Consider the following 17170-nt stretch of genomic DNA (forward strand, 5'->3'; position numbering starts at 1 on the left):
GATAGGACAGGAGGGCTACACGGGCCCCTGTAGCTAGGAGCAACCCAGGGAGGGAGAAGAACAAGCAATGATAAGACAGAGCCTGCTGCTGACAGGAAGGTGACAGAGCCCTGGGTGTGACTGTACACAATACAGACATATGATGGGTGGTGACAGATGCAGGCTGGGTGTACACATAGTGTGATGGGGGTTGGGTGACACTCACAAGCTCCTCTGGGGTGCGGCTCTCCCTCTCTGAACAGCAACAACAGCACACATCTCACCTGCAGGCCACCATCTTCCTGCTACCCTCAGACAGCCACCTGTAATATGAGTCCAGCAGCCTTCTCCCCGTGAGTCCTGTCCATGTGTACATCTGAGTCCGGCCCACCGTTGGTCACAAGACTGAAGACTGCCATAATGCATGCAGGCGGAGACCGCGGGAGCGAGTCTGGGCTGGTAGTGGTGGTGAGGCAGGTGGGAAGGACATGGCCAGCTCTCTATTTTTCCACCGGATGGCATGGCAACCCAATAAAGAAACCAAGAGCCTCTTATGGTGCCCCCTGCTGGCCGCAAACAGTGTTCAAATGGTCAGTCCACCCCTGGAATCGGCTGCTCAGCTACACCGGGAAAACTAGTTGCGGGCTCAGTGAGCAGCTGCTTTGGGCCCCACAATAATGACAGGGCCCAGGGCAGCTGCCCCTTTGACCCTGCAGTAAAGACAGCCCTGCATTTGACGCTTGAGTGTGGGACAGGGTGGAATTTTTCATTTTCATGGAGATGGGCACCAGGAAAGTTAAAGATCACTGATATAGATAATGTACCTAAAACTTAATTTTTTCAGAATATCTTTTTATTATAAATGTAAAAGTGGGCAACATAAAATGAGTGCGATATTTGACACTGTTTTTGATAAACGAACGCATCAACATCTGGTTCGAAGAATGGGAGATTTTTCATTGGGAAAAAAAAAAAAACGTATATATATAAAAAAAAAGTTCAGTAAAGAGACACTGTCAAAATTTTTTGTCGGCCGCATATGTGTTCGCTAGGTGCAAATGTATTTTACAGAAAAATTCCCCCACAAAAAAATCAACATTTTTAATTAAGCTTATGATTTTGTGTTGGGCCGCATTCAGGTTGGACACATCTGCTATAGCACAACATCTTTGTGCTAAGGTATCAAGCCAACCTACAATTATAAGTTTCAAATTCACTCCCAAAAAGTTTCAAAAAGAGTGCACCTATGCTCACTTTGCAACATATGAGACTGGTTTACTAAATGGACAATTAAAAAGTAGAAGTGACCTGGCACAGCTAGCAAAGGCATGCCATCCCAAATAAATGAATATGCATAAAAAAGAGGCAGGGTTGGGACTTTACATGGGGCATGTCTTTGCAAGAGAAACAAAAATAGAAAGCAAATGATAAACTCTAATTCAATTGAATGTCACAATCACATAAAATGTACACATGATTGATAGACACACAATATACCAAAATCATAATGAATAGTCAATTTAGTGACACAATCACGTAAGATATACATGATTGATAGACATATGGTAAATGAATACATAATAATAATAATGGCAATAATGATAATCATAGTGTAAATAATCATAATAATGATAATAATAATAGTAACATGATTTTTATTGTGTAGATACTTAACATATCAATTAAGGATCATAAAAATATTCATTACAGTTAATCAGTAAACAATGAGCATGATTAATGAACATATAAATCACAGTAATCATGATTAATAAATGGGATACAGAGAAACAACATACATCCAATATAAATTGATACATAGTATAAGAAAGTTAAAATTAATCGTAAAAACCGTCTTGTCTTGACACCCTTTATCGATAAAGGGCATCACACCCTGCTCTCTGCGGGCATCATAGCTGCGGTGGCTTCCCCTTCTTCTGCTCTCAGTGGCTTCCGTTTTCCTCCCTCCTCCTCGGCGGCCAATTGGGATGCTTCTCTTTTCGGCCAATCGGGAAACAGGTCTCATACCCGCTTCCTGATTGGCTGGGAGGAGGATCAACGTTTCCATAGCAAATATTCATTCACTATTGTAACACACCTGGGTGGGTTTGTAGCGCACCCGAGCCCACCCTATTTTGAAGCCTATTAGAGCCTCAGGCTCTAATCAGGTGCCTCAAAACCCCTCCCCCTTTGTAATTCATGCATCCGGTGTCCAGAAAGGGGCCGGATGCATGGATTGACGTAGTGGCTGTGGATAGGGGGGGTGGCGCCCGGGCGTCCCTAATGGACGGGTCGCCCCTGTGCTTTACTAAGTCAGCCTCAAAATATTAAGTCTTTTCGGGAGTGAATCCAAAATTAAAGTTGTAGGTTGCCCTGATTCATTTATTTTTATGCATGGTCAAAAGCAATTGGACAAGTATTGAAATTGCCTAAAAAATGCATTTGTGCTGCCAGCATAATTTTCTTTCCATGAATAACAAAATATTTACTAAATTGAGGACAAAGATTATACTGCCACCTACAGGAGGATGAGACATTGGCTAACAAACAATTCTAGGCCAGCTCAGGATAACCCCTCCTACAACCAGCATGCCTCAGTGTTTTACCATTTTCCTTAGGACGATGGATGCATTTTTTTCAGTTCTGTTGGGAAAAGTCTAGCTAGCATTTTTCTTCTTTTTTCTTAGTTTTTCTGTTCAATCAGGATTCCTACATTACTGCTAAAGCTGGTCTCTATGACTGCAGCTATCTGAAGCAGCCTATCCTTAGCCTGGCTTTTGTAGTATGTCTGAAGATTCACTATGTTAGAATGCCAAATGGGCCAAGCATCAGGAGCTACCTCATTGGATTGTTAGGCTCCTTTGAATTGCTTGCTTCCCACCAGCAAGGAGTACATCATCTGCTGAAAGGAGTGTCATGTGCTTTGCACTCTCTTTACTGCCATTCAGCATCGAGGAAGCATCTTCCTGCTGCTGCTCCTGCATTGCAAAGAGCCATGTGGAACTCTGATCTTTCATCTGTTCCTGCTGCCTTTCTACAGTGACTGTGCTGGGCAGCATATAACAGTTTGGCCTAGGAGGTCAGGAAGAATTAGTCTTATCCTGAATATTGGTGGCACACATACGGTTAGCTGCCTGGCTACCTCTGGGCTAAGTACTTTTTTTAAAACGTTACCTGCTATGAGCAGGGAGCTAGTAAAGTCAGATGAAAATCAAAACTATTGATCTTCCAGATTGGTGACTCAGAAAGTATTAAAGCCTTTTATGGCCAATTTAACAGGCAGAGAACCAGCATTTTCAAAATGAGCATTCAGCAATGGTAGCCTGCCTATTTTAACAGCATGGGTTACGTTTAAGGTGTAGGCCTCTTCTAAATGTGAATCATGCTGTAGTGTAGAGTGACCACCAAACATGCACTGTAGGCCAGCCCCTACAGTTGTTTTTTTTAGAATATTGTGCATGATATGGCATTACACAACAGGTACAGTATTTGTACTCTTACATATTCTGAGTGCAAAAGCTTTAGTTAGACATCCACCATATATTTTAGTTTATGGATAAAATAATTTGATACTGTATACTTGACTTGTTCTGATAGCCAGTATTGAAGAAAAGAAAATATTTATGGCACTGTTTATTCTTTAGGCACCCCGAAGTACGTTCTTTAGAGTCAGTCGGACCCCTGCACCGAACTCATACTACATAAAAGATGCCCTGTTTGCAAAACAGGATTTTAACAAAAGCAACTCTAGCGTGTTCCATCAGCCTATAGCTATAAAAGTGGAAGACACAAAACTTCAGACACCAGCTCCAAATCAGTACAATGTAAGTGTTTGTCAGTTATTTTCATCCAAATGGGACAGATCACTTTCTCCTAACCATTTACCAGTTTACGGGCTGCTTCACAATCCCTGTGCTATGTTATAGCTTACAGAAAGTATTGATTCTGGTCAGTGTTGCCTTGCACTTTTAAAGTGCAGAGCGCTGTTTACTTTTTTTTTTTAACTTTATCGAAATGTCACACACTGACATTTCTTTCATCTCTATGCACTGCAGTTTAGCCAGAAACGCAGCTGTGCAGGAGCTGTGGCGTGGAACAGAAAAATGCAGACATGCTGCAGATTTCCATACCACACCACAGTTCACCCAAAGGCTGCACTGAAATGTGAGCAAGGCATATCAAAAATAATTGTTTTCTGTGTGCCCTTGTGGAGATTGGTGTTTTTCTGCACTAGAAAAATTACAATCTTGGCCCATATGTGAATGTTCCCTAAAATACGATTTCTAATATACTCAATGATTCAGTAATGGACTGCCACTGCTGCAAGGAATAAAGTTTGCTTTCTAAAATATGATTTTGCTTCTTTACATATCCAATAGTGTAAGGCTGGATTCACATCCCCTTGATGAGTGTTCCATTAAAATGAATGGAAGCATACAACTAGCACCAATGTGCATGAACGTGTGTTGTTGCAAGTTTTCAGCATGCACTGCAGTATGTTATATTGGATGTCAATAGGCTTCAAAATATACATCCAACACATCCAAAACACACATCCAACTCTTGTTGACGCATTAGAGCATTTACGTGTATTACGATGAGTCCATGTACATTACAACGCACATAATGCATTTGTTGAGATGCGTTGTAATGTGTTTTCATGGATTTCCTTGTCAAAAGAAGTTTATTGAGTATACAATGTTATAAAGATACATAAAGTAAGTTTACAAGGATCTATAAAGTAAGCTCATTGTTTTACAGTAGGGTTTATATAGGTAAATATCATGAAATTTCAAATATTAAACATTGGGTTCACGTAAACCTAAATTAAAGATATATATCATTTCCTTAGTTACTTTTGTAGGTATTTAAATGATTTATACCTACTATACATATTGTTTACAAGTAGAGTGTATATAGGTCAAATAAATTCTGATAATGAGCTTTAATCGTAAGGTGGAGAAAAGGAAAGAGAAAGAAGAAAAAGGGTTGAAAGGTAGAGGTATGGGGGGGCAGGAGGCGGAGCCTAGCAGAGCAGACATGCATTGTTAGAGCTCCACACCGCTGAGGAGAGAAGAGAAGGACAAAGCGGAGCCTGCAGGCTCAAAAGGTATCCATTTGAACCTTTTTGCCCCAGGGAACAAACTGTGAAAGTTTGGGCAGGAAATATGGTACTGGGAGGAAACCGTGGCAGAAATAAAAATCACCTCACAAAGAGCTCACAGGCACTCACTGCAGCTGAAGCAGCTCCAGTCACCTCACAAGATACAGCATCAGGGCGCTCTCACAGACAGAAAATGTCACAGCAAGACTCTCCATTTGAGTCAGATACAGAACAAATCCTCTCACAAACTTCTCCACAAGCCTCCTCAGTATCCCCAGTAATATTATTACAATTTGAAAAGATGCTTCATAAGGCTTTAAAACAAACCTCAGACCAAATAACAAAAAGCCTAACCAAAGAAATAAGAGAGCTGGGAAACCGCACCGCAGCCTTAGAAATAAAAATGGATGAAATTGAAATTACAACCCAAGAAAATATAACAGAATTGGAACAATTAAAAGAAGAGAATTTAATACTTCAAACTAAGCTCGAAGATTACGAAAATAGAGCCAGACGTTCAAACTTGCGCATAAGGGGAATACCTGAAACTGTGACAGACCTGCAATCTACTATTACTGCTCTATTACAAGAACTAAAGCCAGATATCCCTATTGAACGTTTAGAACTGGACAGAGTACACAGAGCCCTCACAGCCAAAAAGAAAGATGGACCCCCACGTGATATAATCACAAAATTTCATTATTACAGAACGAAAGAACAAATACTAATTGCTGCAAGAGAAAAAAAGGAACTTAATTTTCAAGGACACAATTATCAAATTTTTGCTGACCTATCCCAACTTACTATTACTAAAAGACGATCCATGAAACCCCAACTAATGGAACTGCAATGCCACAACATTATGTATCAATGGGGCTTCCCCTTTTCAGTCAGATTTAACTACCAAGGTACAATTTACAGAAGCAGATCAGCAGATGAACTACAACAAACCCTTTTAAAATTAAATCTGACAGAACCCACAAGCAGCAACACTCCCACACGCAGAAGAATTACATCATCTTCACCTTCAGGCAGCACCCAGAAAATTTCAGAACAAAATGGGAATCATCATTCTCACAAAAGAGGCCGTTATGCCACATCATCCATGGACCAAGAAGATTCAATGGACTGACATCCTAATTCCTGATATCTCTTCATTTATTATACTAAGAGATGGTTCTCTATAAAAAACCTATATTTATAACTGAATGTAACTGCATTCTGATAGTCACACACTGTGTGGGATCATTACATTCCAGTTATATTTCTTATTACTTCTGATTCATATAGCCTTAGAATATATAAGTGAAATAAGGAAATTCATGTTCAGTTATATATTATCAGGTAATAACAATAGATTTATTACTTTTTAGGACAAATATGTTCAATAATCCAGAAGTAATGGAAGCTTTTTCTTTCTTTTCTTAAAACAAATATATTATTACCTTGTAATAGTTCCTAGAATTATGTTTTTGTTTATTTTAATCTGAAGCAATACAACCTCAATTTTATGAGTTAACATATCTAAACAGTTACATATGAATAAAATATGTAATTGTTTACTCTAAAAGGGTTAAAATCCCAAAATAATTCAAACTATCTTCATCAATACCAAAGTTATTAACAGTACCTTTCTAACTGAATTATTTAGCCTAGGGCAAGACTAACCATATACAACCACCCTGGAATAAATAATTTCAACAAAAACTATATTCTGCACTCCAATTAATGAAACATCATTTTGATGTCTTTTGACATAGCACTTCTCTCCTGTAAGCGGAAGATCCGTGTTCCCCCATTAGCCCTCCTCATTCTCCCAACCATATTATGTGGGAGTGTGACGAAGGCACTTATTCCCCTGAGAGAGATATTTATTCTCTTTCACGGGTAAATTGTGATTACTTGCAAAAAATAATTTATACAATGTATCATCTAATCTCATATGTTTTTTGTTTACTCTTTACTCCAGAATTCACTGGTTTCTTTTCTATCTATTCATCTCTTCAGTCCACACAGGTTGATCTGCGCAGTCAGCTCTGCATAACAAAAAGTAAGTCAAAACTATTTGATCTATTGCCATGGCACCACTGAATATACTTTCCCTGAATGTTCAGGGAATAAATGTCCCTCAGAAAAGGACCAAAGCCTTCCGTACTTTCCATAACAAGAAGGCTCACATAGTATGCCTCCAAGAAACACACTTCACCAAAGATTCTACTCCAAAATATATTTCTCCTTTTTATCAACAAATTTACACGGCTTCTGCCTGTTCCAAGCAAAGGGGAACTCTAATTGCATTTCACCGATCCACACCATTCACCTTATCATCAGAAATTAAAGACCCAGAAGGTAGATACTTGATACTCATGGGTTATATAATGGATACAGCAATCACAGTGATTTCCTACTACGCTCCTAACAAACAACCTACACCATTCCTCTGATTAATACACACAAAATAGGAACAGTGATAATGTGTGGGGATTCGAACCAGGTCCTCCTCCCATTTCTAGATAATCACCTTTTACACCATCCAAAATAACCTCTAGATTACCTTTTTCTCAACTTCTTTCCAAATACAATCTGGTAGATTCATGGAGAGAAAGTAACCCAATGAAAAAGAAATTCACTTATTTCTCGCACCCTCATCAAACCTTCACCAGAATAGATCATATTTTTCTAACAATAGGAATGATACCAGAAATTATTGCATCAGATATAATTCCTATTCCGTGGTCTGACCATAATGCAGTATACACTACTATAGCCTCAGCCATACCAAAAGCGCATGACCCAACGTGGTACTTACCGGATATAATGCTCAAACACCCACTACATCAGATGGCCATTGAACAAGCTTTAAAGGAATACATATCAATTAATAATACAACAGACATCTCCCCAATAACACTGTGGGAAGCTCATAAGCCTGTCTTGCGTGGTACAATACAAAGACAAATGGCACTATTTAAACGGGAACGCAAAAATCTAGCAAAAAAACTAGAACTCAATTTTAATGCAGCCTACATATCATTTCAAGATAATCCATCTCAGAGTACAAAATCTCATCTGGAAAAATCTAGATTGGAATACGATCTATTTCTCACTGAGTCAGTTGATAAATCCCTCAAACGCTCCAAACACAATTTCTACATGAATACAAACAAACCAGGTACATATTTGGCTCGGGCATTAAATTCAACTAACAAATCTTTCAAACCAATACGTTTGAAATTATCAAAAAATGTTTACACTTGTAATCCAGTTAAAATAGTCCATAAATTTCACTCACATCTCGCAACTTTATACAAGACAAACAATGAATTTAATCCTACAGAGGCTGAATCCTTCTTCTCAAAAATAACCTTACCCGAGTTATCTCAGAATCAAAAAAGCAGTTTGGATGAGCCTATAACTATAGATGAAGTTGCTAACGCCATAAAAGACCTAAAACTTAACAAAAGACCAGGCCCAGACGGCTACTCGGCTTTATACTATAAAACATTCTCAGAAATACTCTCTCCCATTCTCACTGAAACTTTTAACAAACTTCTAGATGGACATTCTTTTCGGCAAGAAACACTAATGGCAATTGTTTGTATGATCCCAAAACCCCTTTCTGATGATACTTCCTGTGTGAATTGTCGGCCTATCTCTCTGTTAAACCTCGATATTAAATTATTAGCAAAAATAATAGCAAAACGCCTCAATAGCATTATAGGAAAATTAATACATAGAGATCAAGTAGGCTTCATGCCAAATAGACAGGCAGGCGATAATATACGCAGGGCAGTGTTATTGGCACATATTGCTAAAAAACGGAAAATCCCTTTATGTTTTCTATCTCTCGATATTAAGAGGGCATTTGACACAGTATCCTGGCAATATATGCAATATTCATTACAAAAATGGGGTTTTGGACCCCACTTTTTAACATGGATCAAAGCATTATATAATAAACCCAAAGCCTATATAAAATATGCTGGATACAAATCTGAAGCCTTTAATATCGAAAGAGGTACCCGACAGGGTTGCCCATTATCTCCCTTATTATTTGCCCTTATACTCGAACCCATGGCCCAATACATCAGAACAAACCAAACTATAACTGGCATTGAAGTAGGAGGTATTACACACAAATTATGTATATTTGCAGACGACATATTACTTTTTCTATCATCACCACAGGTCTCTGGTCCTAACTTAATACCAGCTCTTGATGGATTTGCAGCCCTATCCGGCCTTATGATTAATCCTAAGAAATGTCTAGTGCTTAATATTTCACTCACAAACATGGAATTGATCCCGGCTAGGGCTGCACTCCCATTCACATGGGCAGAAAAATCAATCCCATATCTTGGAATTCATTTAACAGCATCTCATTCTGACTTATTCTCAACCAATTATCCTCCTGTATTAAGACAGATCACAAATCTAATAAAACAATGGTCGCAACTTCCTTTATCCTGGATAGGGAAGATTAATGCAATCAAAATGACTATTCTACCCAAATTGCTTTATCTATTCAGAGTCCTCCCTATTCCAATTCCTTCCTATTTTTTGAGAATAGTACAAAAAAGAGCAACTTCGTTTATATGGGGCTCTTCTAAACCACGTATACCTATACACACACTACATCTTCCCAAAAATAAAGGAGGCCTGGGATACCCTAATTTTACTAACTACTACAGAGCAGCACATTTGGCCAGTCTGTCCAAATACCATGCAAAACAGGAAATCCCATTATGGGTATTTATAGAGGCTTCAGAAAATGACCCTCTATTAATATCAAATTTATTATGGCTTGATCCTAAAGACCGCTTTAAAATTCATAATCCCATAACTAAACACTTCTTATCTCTCTGGGATAAACTAAAAACCAAATATCAGTTACAATCTCCACACAATCCTCTCCTTTCTTTTATCAGAAATCCGGCCTTTTATCCAGCATGGATCTACCCAAATTCTTTTAAAGCTTGGACAACATCAGGCATTCAGACACTAAATGACTTCATAGCATCTAAATCATTCCTTTCATTCCCATCACTTAGAGAAAAATATGATCTACCAAACTCTGAGATATTTAGATATCTCCAAATCAAAAATTTCTATACACCATTCCTAAAGGGGGATACACCATTATCCCAATTATCCATTTTTGAATCAATCTATACAAAAGATCCATTTGCTAAAGGTACAATTTCATCACTTTATAATCAATTATATGGAGTAGCAAATCTTAATAGACCCTCTTACGTTCAGAGGTGGGAGGAGGACCTGGGACGAACTTTAGAAGACACGGACTGGTCTAACATATGGCTCACATCTAAGTCATCTTCACCCAACATCTTAGCACTGGAGACAAATTATAAAGTCCTAACTCGCTGGTACCTTGTACCCGCTAGAGTGGCAAAATATTCACCTAATACCTCAACTCTTTGTTTTCGAGGATGCCCAGAAATAGGCACATATTTACACATATGGTGGACGTGCCCAGTAATCCAAACCTTCTGGAAGGAAGTCTTCGTGATTGCATCTAAAATATTTAAAAAAATAATACAACCAGATCCATATTTAACTTTACTTAATCTAAAACCGGAATGGTTAACACTCTCTCAATTCAAACTTATGATCCAACTAATAAGGGCTGCAAAACAAACAGTGGCCAAGGCATGGAAATCTCCTACATTGATACTAGCAGAAACAATTCACAGAATGAATAATACAATGTCCCATGCTAAGATGGTAGCCATCGATCAAAATCAAATTCCAAAATTTGAAAAACTTTGGCATCCTTGGATAAAACAACAGTTCCTGTCAAACTTCAATGACTCTGTCCTGTTGCCATGGTAACAGATTAAATGACTTACAGTGACACCCATTCTAAGGCTTCAAAGAGAACTAAAAAGAATAATAAACTGACGAGCGGGACAACCTTGTGGACCATACCTCTACCTTTCAACCCTTTTTCTTCTTTCTCTTTCCTTTTCTCCACCTTATGATTAAAGCTCATTATCAGAATTTATTTAACCTATATACACTCTACTTGTAAACAATATGTATAGTAGGTATAAATCATTTAAATACCTACAAAAGTAACTAAGGAAATGATATATATCTTTAATTTAGGTTTACGTGAACCCAATGTTTAATATTTGAAATTTCATGATATTTACCTATATAAACCCTACTGTAAAACAATGAGCTTACTTTATAGATCCTTGTAAACTTACTTTATGTATCTTTATAACATTGTATACTCAATAAACTTCTTTTGACAAAGAAAGGTAGAGGTATGGTCCACAAGGTTGTCCCGCTCGTCAGTTTATTATTCTTTTTAGTTCTCTTTGAAACCTTAGAATGGGTGTCTCTGTAAGTCATTTAATCTGTTACCATGGCAACAGGACAGAGTCATTGAAGTTTGACAGGAACTGTTGTTTTATCCAAGGATGCCAAAGTTTTTCAAATTTTGGAATTTGATTTTGATCGATGGCTACCATCTTAGCATGGGACATTGTATTATTCATTCTGTGAATTGTTTCTGCTAGTACCAATGTAGGAGATTTCCATGCCTTGGCCACTGTTTGTTTTGCAGCCGTTATTAGTTGGATCATAAGTTTGAATTGAGAGAGTGTTAACCATTCCGGTTTTAGATTAAGTAAAGTTAAATATGGATCTGGTTGTATTATTTTTTTAAATATTTTAGATGCAATCACGAAGACTTCCTTCCAGAAGGTTTGGATTACTGGGCACGTCCACCATATGTGTAAATATGTGCCTATTTCTGGGCATCCTCGAAAACAAAGAGTTGAGGTATTAGGTGAATATTTTGCCACTCTAGCGGGTACAAGGTACCAGCGAGTTAGGACTTTATAATTTGTCTCCAGTGCTAAGATGTTGGGTGAAGATGACTTAGATGTGAGCCATATGTTAGACCAGTCCGTGTCTTCTAAAGTTCGTCCCAGGTCCTCCTCCCACCTCTGAACGTAAGAGGGTCTATTAAGATTTGCTACTCCATATAATTGATTATAAAGTGATGAAATTGTACCTTTAGCAAATGGATCTTTTGTACAGATTGATTCAAAAATGGATAATTGGGATAATGGTGTATCCCCCTTTAGGAATGGTGTATAGAAATTTTTGATTTGGAGATATCTAAATATCTCAGAGTTTGGTAGATCATATTTTTCTCTAAGCGATGGGAATGAAAGGAATGATTTAGATGCTATGAAGTCATTTAGTGTCTGAATGCCTGATGTTGTCCAAGCTTTAAAAGAATTTGGGTAGATGCATGCCGGATAAAAGGCCGGATTTCTGATAAAAGAAAGGAGAGGATTGTGTGGAGATTGTAACTGATATTTGGTTTTTAGTTTATCCCAGAGAGATAAGAAGTGTTTAGTTATGGGATTATGAATTTTAAAGCGGTCTTTAGGATCAAGCCATAATAAATTTGATATTAATAGAGGGTCATTTTCTGAAGCCTCTATAAATACCCATAATGGGATTTCCTTTTTTGCATGGTATTTGGACAGACTGGCCAAATGTGCTGCTCTGTAGTAGTTAGTAAAATTAGGGTATCCCAGGCCTCCTTTATTTTTGGGAAGATGTAGTGTGTGTATAGGTATACGTGGTTTAGAAGAGCCCCATATAAACGAAGTTGCTCTTTTTTGTACTATTCTCAAAAAATAGGAAGGAATTGGAATAGGGAAGACTCTGAATAGATAAAGCAATTTGGGTAGAATAGTCATTTTGATTGCATTAATCTTCCCTATCCAGGATAAAGGAAGTTGCGACCATTGTTTTATTAGATTTGTGATCTGTCTTAATACAGGAGGATAATTGGTTGAGAATAAGTCAGAATGAGATGCTGTTAAATGAATTCCAAGATATGGGATTGATTTTTCTGCCCATGTGAATGGGAGTGCAGCCCTAGCCGGGATCAATTCCATGTTTGTGAGTGAAATATTAAGCACTAGGCATTTCTTAGGATTAATCATAAGGCCGGATAGGGCTGCAAATCCATCAAGAGCTGGTATTAAGTTAGGACCAGAGACCTGTGGTGATGATAGAAAAAGTAATATATCGTCTGCAAATATACATAATTTGTGTGTAATACCTCCTACTTCAATGCCAGTTATAGTTTGGTTTGTTCTGATGTATTGGGCCATGGGTTCGAGTATAAGGGCAAATAATAAGGGAGATAATGGGCAACCCTGTCGGGTACCTCTTTCGATATTAAAGGCTTCAGATTTGTATCCAGCATATTTTATATAGGCTTTGGGTTTATTATATAATGCTTTGATCCATGTTAAAAAGTGGGGTCCAAAACCCCATTTTTGTAATGAATATTGCATATATTGCCAGGATACTGTGTCAAATGCCCTCTTAATATCGAGAGATAGAAAACATAAAGGGATTTTCCGTTTTTTAGCAATATGTGCCAATAACACTGCCCTGCGTATATTATCGCCTGCCTGTCTATTTGGCATGAAGCCTACTTGATCTCTATGTATTAATTTTCCTATAATGCTATTGAGGCGTTTTGCTATTATTTTTGCTAATAATTTAATATCGAGGTTTAACAGAGAGATAGGCCGATAATTCACACAGGAAGTATCATCAGAAAGGGGTTTTGGGATCATACAAACAATTGCCATTAGCGTTTCTTGCCGAAAAGAATGTCCATCTAGAAGTTTGTTAAAAGTTTCAGTGAGAATGGGAGAGAGTATTTCTGAGAATGTTTTATAGTATAAAGCCGAGTAGCCGTCTGGGCCTGGTCTTTTGTTAAGTTTTAGGTCTTTTATGGCGTTAGCAACTTCATCTATAGTTATAGGCTCATCCAAACTGCTTTTTTGAGTCTGAGATAACTCAGGTAAGGTTATTTTTGAGAAGAAGGATTCAGCTTCTGTAGGATTAAATTCATTGTTTGTCTTGTATAAAGTTGCGAGATGTGAGTGAAATTTATGGACTATTTTAACTGGATTACAAGTGTAAACATTTTTTGATAATTTCAAACGTATTGGTTTGAAAGATTTGTTAGTTGAATTTAATGCCCGAGCCAAATATGTACCTGGTTTGTTTGTATTCATGTAGAAATTGTGTTTGGAGCGTTTGAGGGATTTATCAACTGACTCAGTGAGAAATAGATCGTATTCCAATCTAGATTTTTCCAGATGAGATTTTGTACTATGAGATGGATTATCTTGAAATGATATGTAGGCTGCATTAAAATTGAGTTCTAGTTTTTTTGCTAGATTTTTGCGTTCCCGTTTAAATAGTGCCATTTGTCTTTGTATTGTACCACGCAAGACAGGCTTATGAGCTTCCCACAGTGTTATTGGGGAGATGTCTGTTGTATTATTAATTGATATGTATTCCTTTAAAGCTTGTTCAATGGCCATCTGATGTAGTGGGTGTTTGAGCATTATGTCCGGTAAGTACCACGTTGGGTCATGCGCTTTTGGTATGGCTGAGGCTATAGTAGTGTATACTGCATTATGGTCAGACCACGGAATCGGAATTATATCTGATGCAATAATTTCTGGTATCATTCCTATTGTTAGAAAAATATGATCTATTCTGGTGAAGGTTTGATGAGGGTGCGAGAAATAAGTGAATTTCTTTTTCATTGGGTTACTTTCTCTCCATGAATCTACCAGATTGTATTTGGAAAGAAGTTGAGAAAAAGGTAATCCAGAGGTTATTTTGGAAGATGTAAAAGGTGATTTATCTAGAAATGGGAGGAGGACCTGGTTCGAATCCCCACACATTATCACTGTTCCTATTTTGTGTGTATTAATCACTTGTAATATATGTGAGAGGAATGGTGTAGGTTGTTTGTTAGGAGCGTAGTAGGAAATCACCGTGATTGCTGTATCCATTATATAACCCATGAGTATCAGGTATCTACCTTCTGGGTCTTTAATTTCTGATGATAAGGTGAATGGTGTGGATCGGTGAAATGCAATTAGAGTTCCCCTTTGCTTGGTACAGGCAGAAGCCGTGTAAATTTGTTGATAAAAAGGAGAAATATATTTTGGAGTAGAATCTTTGGTGAAGTGTGTTTCTTGGAGGCATACTATGTGAGCCTTCTTGTTATGGAAAGTACGGAAGGCTTTGGTCCTTTTTTGAGGGACATTTATTCCCTGAACATTCAGGGAAAGTATATTCAGTGGTGCCATGGCAATAGATCAAATAGTTTTGACTTACTTTTTGTTATGCAGAGCTGACTGCGCAGATCAACCTGTGTGGACTGAAGAGATGAATAGATAGAAAAGAAACCAGTGAATTCTGGAGTAAAGAGTAAACAAAAAACATATGAGATTAGATGATACATTGTATAAATTATTTTTTGCAAGAAATCACAATTTACCCGTGAAAGAGAATAAATATCTCTCTCAGGGGAATAAGTGCCTTCGTCACACTCCCACATAATATGGTTGGGAGAATGAGGAGGGCTAATGGGGGTACACGGATCTTCCGCTTACAGGAGAGAAGTGCTATGTCAAAAGACATCAAAATGATGTTTCATTAATTGGAGTGCAGAATATAGTTTTTGTTGAAATTATTTATTCCAGGGTGGTTGTATATGGTTATTCTTGCCCTAGGCTAAATAATTCAGTTAGAAAGGTACTGTTAATAACTTTGGTATTGATGAAGATAGTTTGAATTATTTTGGGATTTTAACCCTTTTAGAGTAAACAATTACATATTTTATTCATATGTAACTGTTTAGATATGTTAACTCATAAAATTGAGGTTGTATTGCTTCAGATTAGAATTAACAAAAACATAATTCTAGGAACTAGTTAGGTAATAATATATTTGTTTTAAGAAAAGAAAGAAAAAGCTTCCATTACTTCTGGATTATTGAACATATTTGTCCTAAAAAGTAATAAATCTATTGTTATTACCTGATAATATATAACTGAACAAGAATTTCCTTATTTCACTTATATATTCTAAGGCTATATGAATCAGAAGTAATAAGAAATATAACTGGAATGTAACATGATCCCACACAGTGTGTGACTATCAGAATGCAGTTACATTCAGTTATAAATATAGGTTTTTTATAGAGAACCATCTCTTAGTATAATAAATGAAGAGATATCAGGAATTAGGATGTCAGTCCATTGAATCTTCTTGGTCCATGAATGATGTGGCATAACGGCCTCTTTTGTGAGAATGATGATTCCCATTTTGTTCTGAAATTTTCTGGGTGCTGCCTGAAGGTGAAGATGATGCCATTCTTCTGCGTGTGGGAGTGTTGCTGCTTGTGGGTTCTGTCAGATTTAGTTTTAAAAGGGTTTGTTGTAGTTCATCTGCTGATCTGCTTCTGTAAATTGTACCTTGGTAGTTAAATCTGACTGAAAAGGGGAAGCCCCATTGATACATAATGTTGTGGCGTTGCAGTTCCATTAGTTGGGGTTTCATGGATCGTCTTTTAGTAATAGTAAGTTGGGATAGGTCAGCAAAAATTTGATAATTGTGTCCTTGAAAATTAAGTTCCTTTTTTTCTCTTGCAGCAATTAATATTTGTTCTTTCGTTCTGTAATAATGAAATTTTGTGATTATATCACGTGGGGGTCCATCTTTCTTTTTGGCTGTGAGGGCTCTGTGTACTCTGTCCAGTTCTAAACGTTCAATAGGGATATCTGGCTTTAGTTCTTGTAATAGAGCAGTAATAGTAGATTGCAGGTCTGTCACAGTTTCAGGTATTCCCCTTATGCGCAAGTTTGAACGTCTGGCTCTATTTTCGTAATCTTCAAGCTTAGTTTGAAGTATTAAATTCTCTTTTTTTAATTGTTCCAATTCTGTTATATTTTCTTGGGTTGTAATTTCAATTTCATCCATTTTTATTTCTAAGGCTGCGGTGCGGTTTCCCAGCTCTCTTATTTCTTTGGTTAGGCTTTTTGTTATTTGGTCTGAGGTTTGTTTTAAAGCCTTATGAAGCATCTTTTCAAATTGTAATAATATTACTGGGGATACTGAGGAGGCTTGTGGAGAAGTTTGTGAGAGGATTTGTTCTGTATCTGGCTCAAATGGAGAGTCTTGCTGTGACATTTTCTGTCTGTGAGAGCGCCCTGA

At 37.5% G+C, this 17170-nt stretch overlaps 1 protein-coding gene across 2 annotated transcripts in view; it reads left to right on the forward strand.

The window, feature by feature from the left end:
* Positions 1–17170, forward strand: part of STPG1 (sperm tail PG-rich repeat containing 1) — a 117897-nt gene that overhangs the window by 42196 nt on the left and 58531 nt on the right. The window contains exon 5 of one of the 2 annotated variants that reach the window (XM_073615481.1): positions 3621–3800. The exons of the other annotated variant lie outside the window; for it this stretch is intronic. Within the exon in view, the coding sequence (XP_073471582.1) occupies positions 3621–3800 (180 nt within the window). The remainder of the gene's footprint in view (positions 1–3620; positions 3801–17170) is intronic. 2 annotated transcript variants of the gene reach the window in all.

Source organism: Aquarana catesbeiana, linkage group LG02 (genome assembly GCF_042186555.1).
Source record: "Aquarana catesbeiana isolate 2022-GZ linkage group LG02, ASM4218655v1, whole genome shotgun sequence".
NCBI lineage: Eukaryota > Metazoa > Chordata > Amphibia > Anura > Ranidae > Aquarana > Aquarana catesbeiana.